Raw genomic sequence first — 13635 nt, 5'->3', positions numbered from 1 at the left:
TCTAGATTAGACATCTCACCAGAGAGGTTTTACTCACAGTTGAGTTCAATTCGAATGAAGTCTTTGATGCCCAGGTTTTCCAGGAAGACACCAGATGATGAAGTGGTTTTAAACAGGAAGGAGATGTCGGCACTCAGCTCTCCATGTAATGTAGGAAAGTGGAGGTATGATGTCTCCTTGTCAAAAAATGCAGCATTCCAAACATTTTCTGCAAAATGCATGAAAGCATTTTAAACATGAAGCAAGGTACAGGAATGAGTTTACAACTCTGACATGACACACCTGCATCATTTTAAAAACATGTACAAAGTGACAAACTGACATTGGCACTCTGATTTCGACTTACTGTCTCCATGACAACGGAGAGGTCCCACCTTGTAGGTGCTTTCGGAGCCAGGTCTCTGGATATCACCCAGCACCAGAGATCTAACCGGGAGTGTCTCCTTATGGGTCAACAGGCCTGAGTCATTAGTCCTAAAAAATAAGGAGCAGAATTTTTTTTATTAAAAACAAACTCCAAACTAGAGGAGGGAAAAACATATCTATCTTTAGCATAAAATGTGATTCACTGTAAAGGATAATACATGTTGTTGATTTATGCTCTTGCAGCTGCCACACCTACAAAAATCTGCTGCACTGGCAGCAAATTTGGTGACTTATAAATGCAGTGAGGATATGAGCTATTTTTATAGCGGAACACGTCACACTATAATTGCTTTGATATGAGTATTATGATATACAGTACCATTCATTGCTGTCAGCATCACAGTTGCAGTGATATCTGGAGTCCACACAGTTATTTTGCAGACTGCAGGCACATTGCTGGCTCCCTGGTGGAGCTCCGCCCCAGTGAGTGTGCATTTGTCCCACATCTGGGCCTCCTACCCACCAGCTGAGGGGAGAGCCCTCTGAAACACACAGACATATCACTTATATCAAGTGACCGATCCCCAGATGGTAGCTATGTTTCTATAATGGGACACATTTTTGTAGACTATTGTAATCAATAAAAAAAGAAACACAAAAAGAAAAAGACATGGCTATACTGAATGATTTTATACCACAACCACAACTATATGGTAGTAAATTCAATCAAAAGGTCCATCCAATCATTCGCTTCCACTTATCCTTTTTTAGGGTCAGGCTGGAGCCTATTGCAGCTGTCATAGGGCGAGAGGCAGGGTACACCCTGGCCTGATGGTGGAATTGAACTCAGGACCTTCTTGCGGTGCAGCAACAGTGCTAACCACAGTGACCTGTACTGCCTTGAGTCAAAAGGTCCTACTTTTTTATTACTGCTGGCTGCCAAAGGTAAAACAGACATTCTGTTGATCATATCTCACATTATAAAAAACAATTAATTATTATTAAAAACAGAAACCTGTTATGATGCAATGTGATACACAATACACACTATGCAAGAGTCTTAACTATTGTCTTGAAGTACCCATGCTTGGTCCAAAATAACTTCAACTGCCTGTTTAAACTGCATCACAACAATACATAAATTTGGCGTTAAAGATCATCCAAGGTCTTTACCTGGTGAGGTGAGTAGGCGTGACTTCCTGCAATGATAAGCAATTTCCTGTTCGCAGTGCTCTGATAGGCTTATGATTGCTGCTAGTTGCTCCTCATCAGATGCATATTCAAAATGCACTACATGTGTATTCACTTCTGGTGATGGCTGGACTCTCGTTAGGTCTGTGTTGTTGTGGTGGATCACCATCCATGTGTTGTCCTCTGGTGCAATGAAAGAAGAATAAGGGAAAGCGTGTATTTAATTTTCACCTGTATCTGTATTTGTATGTATGCAGGACTGAAAGAGGAAGAATAAGGCAGGATGAAAGAGAGAGGGGAAGAGATTGTGCGCCAGGCATGTTGACGCGTGTGTGTTTTGATGTGTGTATCAGCTACCTGTCATGTTGCAGTATAACAGCTGTGGCTTGATGGGTCCGCTGCTGTCCACATCAATGTAATAATACCCCGAAATGTTGCCTTTGTGTTTGTAAGCCTCGCAGGACTGCTCGTATATTGCTGAGGAGAGAGAGACATCCTCGTCATCATCACTGCAGACATTTAAGTTTGTTTTTCTGTCTATGCAACTGCACAGTGGTTGTTCATTTCGTTTTTCAGCATCTGGTCTTGTTCAACATATTGCAAGTAACTTAAGATTTTTTTTACAATGTAGATGCAGAGGGACCAACTTTTCTCCACTGGATTATCTGTTTAGCTACATTTTAGTGATATTATTGTTACCATTTAATACACTCATCACTTTAATAGGTGCACCTGTGCAACTGCTGCTTAATGAATATGTTAAATTACTTCATCATATGGTTCCAACTCAATGCATGTGAGCATGTAGACATGGTCAAAACAATCTCATAAAGTTAACTATATACTATATAGATCACCAGCCCACTTACTATTTAATTTAATGCACTAGTATTTTTTAATTTATGGAAAACATTATAACTGAGAATAAATGTGACTGACTTTGAACATGACGTGATTGTTGGCGATAGAGGGCTGATCTGAGTATTTCAGAAACTGATGATTTTCCCACACAACCTTCTCTAGGGTTTAGAGAGAATGGTCTGAAAATGAGAAAATATCCAGCGAGTAGTAGTTGGGTGAAAGTGACTTGGTGATTCCAGAGGTCAGAGAAGAAAGGCCAGGCTGCTTTGAGCTGATAGGAAGTTACCAGTAGAGCTAAGGCATTCAGAGGTGCATGTCACATCTTGACGCAGATGGGCTACAGCAGCAGAAGACCACACTGGGTGCCACTGAGGAAGAACAGGAAACTGAGACTACAATTCACAGTTCACCAAGACTGGACAATAGAAGATTGAGAATCATCAGACTAGAGAACATTTTTTCAAGTCCAACCAGGTACAAAAAAGGTGCACCTAATGGTTGCAAGTGTATCTGGCTATATATCTTCAAGGTTTATTGAATAAAGTTTATGCTAATATATCTGATTTAATTTTGCTGGTCTTTTTTTTTTTTAACTCTTATATTAGTGCAAAGCAACAAAAAATGAATTATTGCCTAATAATTGTAATTATTATATTAATATGAATTATGATTGTACTGTTTATACTGGTCAAATTAATGAAAAAAAATGGAAACCTCAATAAAAGCTGAAGATATATTCTCTAAACCCAAATCTATGTCCACAGGTTGGTGCACCTTGATTAACAAAAATTATTCAGCAGCAGATGAATAGATGTGGATATCATATCTTGTGCTCTTGTGCTTGCTTGAAACCACTTGAAAGCATGGAATAAAGCACACTGTGAATGGGTGAATATAGTGAATGGGTGTAAAGAGCAATTTGAGTGCCCAGTTACAAGAGTGCTACATAAAGCTCTATACAAGCACCAGTCCATTTACCATTTAATTTAATGCACTAGAATCTTGTAATTACCACTTATGGTTTACAGAGGCTGCTGTTGCCACTGCTGAACAAAGACTGCATAGCCATGCTTGTCCTGTAAAATATCCAGTGATTTTCAGTTTTGTTAGATGGTCAAAAATGAGCACTTTACAAAGCCCTGAAAGGAAGAAAAAAATAGCAACGCTTTTGCAAAGGAAATTCATTAATTTGCTAAAAAGAAGCACATGTTACATGCTCGTCTTAGAAACTGCCTCATGGTTTAAACTAAAGTGCTTATAAAGGATGTATTTTCCAATAGAGTTGTGTATCACTTCTTTCATCATTTCTTGTGTGACCTCTAAATCACTCTGTTTTTGTGCTAAGAGTTATTCCATGAGTGCTTACAATCATGACTGCTGGAAAGAAGTTAGATCTCTGCTTGACCTTCTGCCACAAAAATGTCTGAAGGGAAAGTTAAAGCAGCAGGCTGTCTAATTCAGCGGTCCCCAACCTTTTTTGCGCCACGGACCAGTTTATGCCCGACAATATTTAACGTGTCGTCGATAAATACAACAAAATAAAACTAGTACCGGTACCGAAAAAAAGAAGATTTATTCATAACACACGTGAAAAGACCCAGGAAAACCGAGTTAACGATAAAAAAAATGACAACACTGAAAACTGATAAAAACCCTGAAAACCATACATTTCACACCTGAGCCTCAACTCTAGCGGCCTGGTACCAAACGACTCATGGACCGGTACCGGTCCGAGGCCCGGAGGTTGGGGACCGCTGGTTAACGGAAACTCCCAAACATGAGTTGAAATACAGATCTGTGACCTTTGAACGACACCACTCAAAAAAACATCATGGCCTTACAGCTGTGACAAGTGGCTCCACTGTACCCGGTCCCAGAGCAGTTACAGTGGAAGGTGCTCCATGACTGACTGCAGCTGCCTCCATGTTCACAGTGGCTGGGGGAACATCTGAGAGACAGACAGGAAAGAAAGCACACGTCTCCATATCTATGTAACATTGTTGCAGGGGAACTACTTAATGAACTGCTTTATGACACACATCATTCTGTGTTATTGGTCTTCAGCTTAATGCATCAGTTATTCAGTGAGGCAATTGCTTTAAAATACCCCATCGTCATGAGAGAACAGTGCAAGTAGCTCTCGATGCCCAGTTTGGTGGAGAAAGGGAGAGAATGCATCAGTTCTGGGGTCTTATTAAAACTTGTTTGCTTAGTCTCAAAGACAATAAAGGCAACTGAAGACAAAAGATGGGTACTCCGGCTTCCTCCCACAGTCCAAAGACATGCAGTTTGTGGGGATAGGTTAATTGAAAAATCTAAATTGCCCATAGGTGTGAATGCGGTAGTGAATGTGAGTGTGAATGGTTGTCTGTTCCTGTGTGTTAGCCCTGCGACAGACAGGCGACCTGTATAGGGTGTACCCCACCTCTCACCCTATAACAGCTGGAATAAGCTCCAGCACCCCCCGCGACCCTGAAAAGGATAAGCAGAAGCGAATGGATGGCTGGATGAAGGATTTCATAAATCTATTTATAATAAACTTCACTAGCTGGGCCCACGTCCTCATTTTAGGTTTGACAGTGCTTCAGTAGGTAAAGGTGAATGGCTTGGACATGAATTGAGTGGCGGTTTGGGGAAGGCCTCAAAGGGGACTGGTGATGGCTCCCGGGCCTGGCAGATCCCCATGTACTAAATAGAAGTGAAGAAGTTAAAGAATTGAAAAGGAGAGGGAAGGTGGGGCCAGTAAACAAGAATGAACAGCTTGGTGAACTGGGGGAACATACATAGGTGAGAACCGAAAGGTTAGGAGGGGTGGACCCACTCCTGAAATTTATCTCCAGTAATGTGTACATTACACAAAGTCTAATGGGCTTGAATTAAGAATGTTAATATCTGTTCATAAGATGGACTACAAAATGAGTATCTTACCGCTACTCTGTTATTTTAAACTTTTTACCACAACATAAAAATAATGCCATTACAAAAGTTGGAACTTTAAAGATAACATATAGGCTTTCTGCTGGAAAGTAGTCCAACTCAATTACCCCTCCTTGGTTTGGAGTTTTGTGACCAAAGTTAAATTCACTTTGGTCACTTACCACAGCTGAGTCAAAGTGAAAATTAATTCATCATCATTTCCAAGGCATTAGTAAAGACAACTGAACTATAGTGAACTTTAAACACACTTTGATCAATTAGCACATAAACTTGATTTAGAGAGCTCATATAGTTCTACGCTCTTCATGCAGGGGAACATCTGGACAAGAAGCAGATTTTATTACAGCAGCTGCACCAGCTGTGAGTTTGACAGCCTGTTGTTAAAAATTCAAAACATACCAGCAGGTCATGCAAATGGAAAGCAAATTTATTATTAATATTTACATGATGTGTGCCACTTTGCCTATTAAGTTGATATTTTTAATAAATGGTTGGATGGCGCCTCATTTTGACATCTGGGATGGAATGATCTCCTCTCCTCGCATAAAAAGATGGTCAATAAAGGCAGTGGAAAAAAACAAAACTATACACACATAGAAACACAAACCCAACTTATATAAAAATCTAAAACAACAAATATATTACAAACCCCAGTGACAGGTGGAGGGGTTGAAACATTAGACAGCAAAGCAGACTGGTGCCAGTTGTACAGAAATAGACCACTAAATTAGAAGGTTGGGTTTGCTATTTGTATGTGCAGGTGTGTGTATGACACACATAACACGCCTATGCCAATATCTCAGCTTCTGCGACAATTTTCTTTACATAAATATTACCTTTTTAAAAATACCCACACTGGACGCAAATCATTATTCATTAAGAGTCTATGAAAGCCCACTGCTGGCTAAACCTTGTTCTTAACCACTGTTATGTTTCCTTAAAAAGTCCAGGGGGGTATTTAAACTAAAAAAAAGTTCCATCAAAATAGAGAAGTGTCACGGGCTGCCGGGGAAAGCCGTGTGAATTTAACAAAGGACCCAAGATGCGGATATACAGTGAAGTGAGAGGGCTTTATTGACACAGAACCCGAGTGATAACAAACAAAAGGAGAGTGTGGCGAAAAACCAAACTTAGACATAAACTACACTGGGAAAACCAAAACCTAAACAACAAACCTGAACACGAGAGAAAGCGACTTGCAGGGAGAATTCACAGGATGACGGAAGGAGATTCACAGACAAGAAAACACCAAATAACACAGACGAACCAGCAACAGGCAGGAGAACACACAGGGCTTAAATACACACAGGAGGGAAGCACACCTGGGTGAAATCACAACTGACGAGGCAGGGGAAACGTAAAGTGAACACACTCACATAAGACAAGGACCTTCAGAATAAAACAGGAAACTAACAGACACAGAACCAGACAAGACACTGAACATAACAGACAAGACATAACAGAATAAACACGAACACAGAATATTATAAAGAAACACAGAGCACTGAGTCGTCGGACTCAGGACCATGACAAGAAGACAATAAAACTGTAAGTTTGTTGCCAAACAAAACAGTAAGTCAATAAGACAAAATGACTCAAGCACCACTTCATCCCACTGAGTGGGACGAAGAGGTGCCAAACACAGCTCACAAGCAAAAGCTACAAAGGCTCTCAGGGCTGGAGCGCCCCCCCGGTCTTTAATACTGTGGCCTAATTGCTGAGTAAAATCAGCTGCACAGGAGGGTGGCACTTAAGGCCAGAGGGCAAGTGAGACACCCTCATACAGGATAAATCACTACAGGCCCTGCTTGTGCTGTATGGACCTCACATATTAAATACTGCAAAACCAGATTAATCATCCACAAGAAGTGATGTTTAAATTCAGCACAGCCATTACAAAACCTCCTATTTATGGATGCAAACAGAACCATCAGTATGCTGAGCAAATACCACCTCAAGTTGCTAAAATATTTCATGCCTTTTAATGTGAGTGTGTGTTAAATAAAGTAATTGCACCTAATGCATTGTGATTTTACTTGGATGAGGCATTGGCAGCTTCAAGCATGAGAGTCAAGCCTGACCTAAGTGGAAAATATAGAATTATAAGATTGAAAGGAAACTTGCAGATTTACAGTACACAGTTGTATATGTGAGAATAATACATCACTGGACAAAAGTACCTGAATTTTCACAGCAATTCGTGTCAAAATTACACACCATAGAACAAGTCTGAGAAAACTGTGCTGCTGTTAACTTTTTCCTCCTCAGTCTTCCTGTGTAAAACACGGAAAGCAGCAAAGCGGATGACTGGAGGAAAAGAAGCGGAACATCAGAAACAGCGAGAGGAAAAAAAGAACATGGAGAGAAAGGAAAGGGGAAATAAAGTTTGGGGTGTGTTGAGGGAGAGGAATGAGCAACAAAGGGAACGAAGGTTGGATGAACAGAGCAGTGAATGAGTACGTAAATATATTTGGAAGGGGAAATGAGGTCAGCAAATTGTGACTGCGGAGAGTGAAAAAGAAGGGGAGGGAGAGCAGCATCTATTTTTAATCTTTTAGTCAGGGGGAAATTTGCTGTTAGAAAAAGACTTACTCAGCAGCTCTGTCAGATGGTAAAGTTTGTTTTTTTAACACCCAATTTCTTTGCTTCTTTTCTACTTAAAGTAAGTTGACATGAAGCCAGGTGCAGCACTCCGTATTTCCTCCACCACTTTAAATATTTGCATTTATCATTCTTTTTTTTATACATTTTTCAATCAAGCCTGAGAGTCCACTGATACATTTGGTATACATATGATCAATCAAGCACCACTTATTTCAACAAAGTGTGCTGTGGGTTGGAGGTGAGGGGTTGGAGAAATGTAAATCAATTTTTCAAGTTGACATTTTATTGAAACAAAAGCTGCTCTGTGGGTAATATGTGTGCCATTCACCAGTGGGCTCTAATGATTTGGAAAAAGGTCTAATGTCATGTTCTGAGAGCAATGTGTTATTGCTCACACACAGCACAACATTAAACTCACACAGAGGAGCTTAACTTGACATTTTCTGCAGTATGGAAAGAGAAAATAGACATGTTAGTGGCTGCAGTTGCTCGACTATTTTATGATATGGAAATCCCAGAAATATCGATTCTGTCAGACGGTAAAAAAGGATTTTTCAGCTACAGCATTTTAGTCCCCAGCATGTATGCATACATGGTGCTGGTGTCCTTATAAAATGTTATACTGTCAATACAAAGCACAGCACCAGATGCAGAGCACAGCCACACAGATAACCACTGGAAGAGCAGGAATGAAGAGGCAGCAATCAGGAAACTTGAAGAAAAGTTTAATCAGCACGCTGCTGAACACTAATTGCTTCGGAGTGTGTGTGTGTGAACGCCTCCAGGTTTATTTTCCTCATACCAGTTGAAACAGAGACAAGCTACATGAAAAATTATGACGTTTTCTTAACCAGAACACATTTCGGGAAACATTGACGCCATATTGCGTTTGTATCATATTCACTGTTGCCTAATAATCCACATGCGACCCCATTTCACAGAAAGGCTTCAGAGGGAGATTAAGGAGGTTTACAAAGCAAGCGTGACAACAAAATCAAACATTTTAATGCCAGTGAATCCTCTTTTCTGACAATCCTCGTTAATACAACAAATGCATTACATAGAATAATGCGTTTCTTTTCCTGGACAAATGGAGAGACAGACATAAGCAATACCCAATACATGGCATTTACATAAATCAGTGTCGCAAACGGCCCCTTTAGGTCTTACCTGTCAATAATGCCGCACATATCGATTTGCAGGTGACTGTAGTTTCCGATCAGCCTCTGCTGCACCTTGATCAGGTCCACTGGCCGGTTGTCCACAGTCAGTAGACGCATGCAGCCCTGGAAAGCTTTGAAGGGGTTCAAGCACTCCTGGCTATTTTCTTCAGCAGGACAACCTGGACAGAAGAGAAAACATCAATCAGTAAATGAAACACAAGAGAAATCAAGCCATCATTCTACCATACCACTGTATTATTGTAGGGTCTCTAACTTGCAATATAAAGAAGTTGTTGTGATTTGGCGCTATATAAATAAAACTAAACTGAATGCGCTGCATGCAAGATTAGATTATATAGACAAAGATGAATAATGATGCATGTGTTTTATCGTTCATTTCTCGCTTACCACCAAAGAATATATGACCTCCTGTGGTAATTAAAAATGAGGGGCTCGCGTGAGCACTGGCTCCTTCATCACCATCCACTGTGATGGTCAGACGTCCTCCTCCTGATATCAAGTCCACAGAGTGCCACTGACCATCATTCAGAGCTGAACCTGAAGAGCCACACATATATGTCTAAGTGTTTTTATGTTGATATCATGTTTCAATTATAATTTGTTGAAAATGGAAAAAATAGAAGATGGTTCTTGCTCAGGAATGTCTAAGTGTGTGATATTACAACTACTTTAACATAAGAACTCCCAACAATGCTTGAAGAATAATTTGCACTTTCTCAAATGCCACACAGCCTATAACAGGACATAGTTTCATTCAGTTCTATTATCACTCCTGGAAGTAGTTTCTATTAGGAAATGGTGACACTTGGAAAAATCATGCAAGCATACAAAAAGAAGAATACCTAAAAAATACCTGTGTAATTCTCACATTTGAACACTCAGCCATCAAACAGACTTCATACTACAGACTTATTATGGTTCACTTTGGACATCTGATGTTTGGGAGTCAGTTTTAACCACAAAAATGTCTTTCTGGAGTTGGTCAGGATTTTGTATCTTGATAAGTAAATTTGGATGTTTAGATGATATCAGCTTGCTGCCTTCCAGTGTTTTGGGCTCAAAACAGAAATTTTTTATCACGATTTTTGATACTGAATTTCTAACATTAAGCTCCTTTTTTACATCACGGCTTTAAATTAGTCCAGTTAGTAAGTGCAGGCAGGATGGAGGCACCCGAGAAAGAGTTTAACATGATTTTGAGTTGTCAGACTGACCTGCGTTGAGCTCCAGGGGTGCCCTGCCAGACTTGTGGATCTGTAAATGTGCTCTGGCTTTGCTCAGGTAAAGCCAGACTCTGCCTTCTCGATTTGGGAGTTCAAAGGTCAGGAGCAGCCCGGCCTTGTTCCATGTCCGAAACTGAAGCCCCACTGAGATACCCAGTGAAGATTGATCTATCCTTGGCAACCGAAGGAAACTCTGGGGGCCGGTGAACGTCATGGCAACAAAAACGGGTTCAGAACATGAAAAGGTCACATTGCCCTGAGACAGATGGAAAAGAGAAGAGGAGACAGGAAAATATATGAATAGAGAGGAATGAGTATAGAAAACAATCATGTCTGAATATAAATTAGTTCCAAGGCTGTCTGGTGCTACCCAAATACACAAAGATGTCATCAGCAATTCTCCTTTAAAAAGCATAGGAGCATTACCATGATGATTATAGTCAGGCTTAATATAAGCACAGATCTTAGTGAAGACCAATGTCAGCCAAAAGATTTCTAAGGTCACACCAGGGAGCAGAAGTTTGGAGAGGCAAAAACAGATAGCGAGAGAGTGAGAAGCAGGCTTCGAGAAGTGGTAATTGCAGTAAATCCACCGCTGGGGCAGCAACAGTGATACGTTCCATTCCGTGTCCTCTAGTGGGAATACTGGGTTTCTATTTTCAGTTCAGCACAGAGCACACTGACACTTGATCAAATCTAAAAGCTCTTTGTGGGGTAGTCAAAGCAATATAGAGTAATGCAGACTGAAGAGGTGAAAGCTAAAGATGGTCAGTTTTCTTGTACATATTGCTGTAGCTTGATGAGATCTAAAAGCCACGCATACATTTTTATGTGCCCAAACACACACACACAAGCAAACAAGATTAATTGGTGAATTTAAATTGACTGCAGATGTGGACGCAAGGTAAATAAAACAAGTAAAGTGCTGCATAAATATATGTGATGAGGCACTTTGTGACCTGCAGGCATAAGTACTTTGAGTGGTCCACTAAAGACTTGAACGACACTATATAAATGCCAGTATGTTCTCTTATGTGTTGCATTTGTAGTTTTCCACCATTTTTACTAAAATATTTGTTTTTTACCCGACTTCATCATTTCAACATCCATTAAAATTGTCTCTACAAAGTGTGTTTGTAGTCAGTTTCAGCATCCATGCTCATTATAAACAAATATTCCACATTATGAATAGTTAGAGATTTGTGTAGATTGCAGAAGGGCCTCCAGAATTAATGAGAAAAAAGAAGAAAGTCAAACTTTCCTCTAAAAAACAGGACAAGAAAAATGAGATACAATATGTGCCCATGCTGTCAATATGTGTAAAGCATAGACATAAATGTAAGATCACTCTGCTAGTAATGAGTCTAGGAGGTGGATGCCATCCAGCCAAACAGGACTGGCAAGTTGGAAGATGATACTCCCCTCACAGAAGGAGAGAGACTCAAAAGTTATCAGTGTATCAACATCTGGAAGTTTTAATCTCACGGTGTGAGATTCAAAAGCAGCTGGCCAGGTGAGGTCATCATAAAATCATCACCAAGCATCACCAGAGAAGCTCTAACATGCAATGAAGGAAAGAGAAAGAAAGGACAGTCAAGAAACACCTGGACAGAGACCTCCAGGCAGACATCAAGAGGACAGAACTTACCTGGAGTTTAGATTGACTAGATGTTGGTCTGAGGTGCCATTTTTATCATAATAGAGGCCTGACAGAAAATATTTAATATGCAGAGAGATACATTGAACTATACTGAACTTTTTAAAACTAAATTAATTCCTAATCACATTTTTACATGCATTTAAATACATGAATATTGTGACATTATTTTTACATCGGCCCCTTTAAGAATTATTTATCTGTTTATTGTTTAAATCAAGTACTTTTACTTATAACTAGGTAGTTCTACTTTGACTCCTGTCTACACATTGTGAAAGATACACAAAATAGCTTTTTCAGCAGCACACTATGAGCAAGTTTACCTTCACTGTAACCCGCTGGTCTTTTTGTTTAGCGAGGTCTACCAGGTTCAGGCCATTATAAACTGGGTTTTCCAGACAGCCATAGAATGACGTATAGCTGAAGCCCTGCTGTGCTCCCAGTATCATCTGTACAGGAGACAGAGTACACAAACAAGCAGATACAATAAAATGTCTGCAGCTGCGAGGTGGGTGTCTTTCTGCCATCTGTCTTTTCATGAGTTGTCATCCTATCCTCAAATACAGACCTGATCATGGTCCCAATGTGCAAATGTTGGTGAGATGTGCACCCACTCTGTGCTTTTGTCCACTGTGAGCTTGAGGTGATTGCTGTGATGTTCCACTGCAACGTGATGCCAGTGCTGGTCGTCTAGCAGGCTGCCCAGAGTCACAAGATACCGGCTGTCAGGAGACAAACTTTTTCCTGGCGCGTGGGAGGAAGACGAAGAATGACATGATCATGTAGTAACAGTGGTTAAAAGAGAGAACAGTTGAATCTTAAAACCTTTTTCTTTACCAATGGCGATAAGTATTACATCACTGACTTTTCTTTCTGCAGGCTGTCAGGATCTTTTCCATGTAGAAACTGTTTATTTTAATTCTGTTTTCCTCCAAATGATTTCTGCAGTGAAAGAATTTGACTCTGACATATTTATTTCTAACTGCACAGCAGGAGCTATCGCTTCTCCTCCTCCTCCTCTCTGGAAATGAAGTTTCAAATTTCTCATCAACTTGAACTCCCCGCTGTTTTCTAGGTCTCTGAAGTGGTGCCACGGTGTCACAGTTTTCTGCTGGGGTTTATATCTTGGAAACAAAACTAAGGCTAGGTCTACATTTCAGAAAGAACCAGAAAACGCAGATGGCGAAACATTCAGTAATTAACACTAAATGGGGTAGAGAAAAAGAGAAAGAGAGGTAGATGGGTATAAAAAAAAATGACCAGTGAAATGCTTCTGATTCTTTCTACTCCCTAAAGTGTCAGCAGAGTGAAGCACTTTCACTGAGTGATGGGGGAGCTAAATGCACTCTGTCATTAAATATGAATTAGATATTGTTTGAAAGGAGACTACTTTGTCTGTGTGGGGAAAGAAAGAATGAGTGAATGAGAAAGGGAGACAGACTGGGGCCAAGTTCACTGTGTTCTGTCATCAATCATAATTGATCTGTCAAACAGATAGTTGGCACAAAAGAGGGAGAGACCTGAGAAAGAGATGGGAGTAGTCATCACTGATCAGCACAAGGATGAAGAGAAACAGGGAAACAGGGAAACTGAGCAAAGGTGTAGTCTACTG

At 40.3% G+C, this 13635-nt stretch overlaps 1 protein-coding gene across 1 annotated transcript in view; it reads right to left on the bottom strand.

The window, feature by feature from the left end:
• Window positions 1-13635, bottom strand: part of LOC146560777 (contactin-associated protein-like 4) — a 78298-nt gene that overhangs the window by 21859 nt on the left and 42804 nt on the right. The window contains exons 6-16 of the mRNA XM_085296221.1: window positions 12592-12767; window positions 12347-12472; window positions 10358-10622; window positions 9531-9680; window positions 9130-9301; window positions 4260-4366; window positions 1915-2034; window positions 1540-1740; window positions 746-908; window positions 347-474; window positions 38-208 (exon numbers count right to left, since the gene is read on the bottom strand). Of these exons, the coding sequence (XP_085152347.1) occupies window positions 38-208; window positions 347-474; window positions 746-908; window positions 1540-1740; window positions 1915-2034; window positions 4260-4366; window positions 9130-9301; window positions 9531-9680; window positions 10358-10622; window positions 12347-12472; window positions 12592-12767 (1779 nt within the window). The remainder of the gene's footprint in view (window positions 1-37; window positions 209-346; window positions 475-745; window positions 909-1539; window positions 1741-1914; window positions 2035-4259; window positions 4367-9129; window positions 9302-9530; window positions 9681-10357; window positions 10623-12346; window positions 12473-12591; window positions 12768-13635) is intronic.

Source organism: Mchenga conophoros, linkage group LG13 (assembly GCF_057382185.1).
Source record: "Mchenga conophoros isolate Kocher_MC1m ecotype Shallow Benthic linkage group LG13, M_conophoros_male_GT1.1, whole genome shotgun sequence".
NCBI lineage: Eukaryota > Metazoa > Chordata > Actinopteri > Cichliformes > Cichlidae > Mchenga > Mchenga conophoros.
This window is presented reverse-complemented; position numbering and strand designations above follow the sequence as displayed.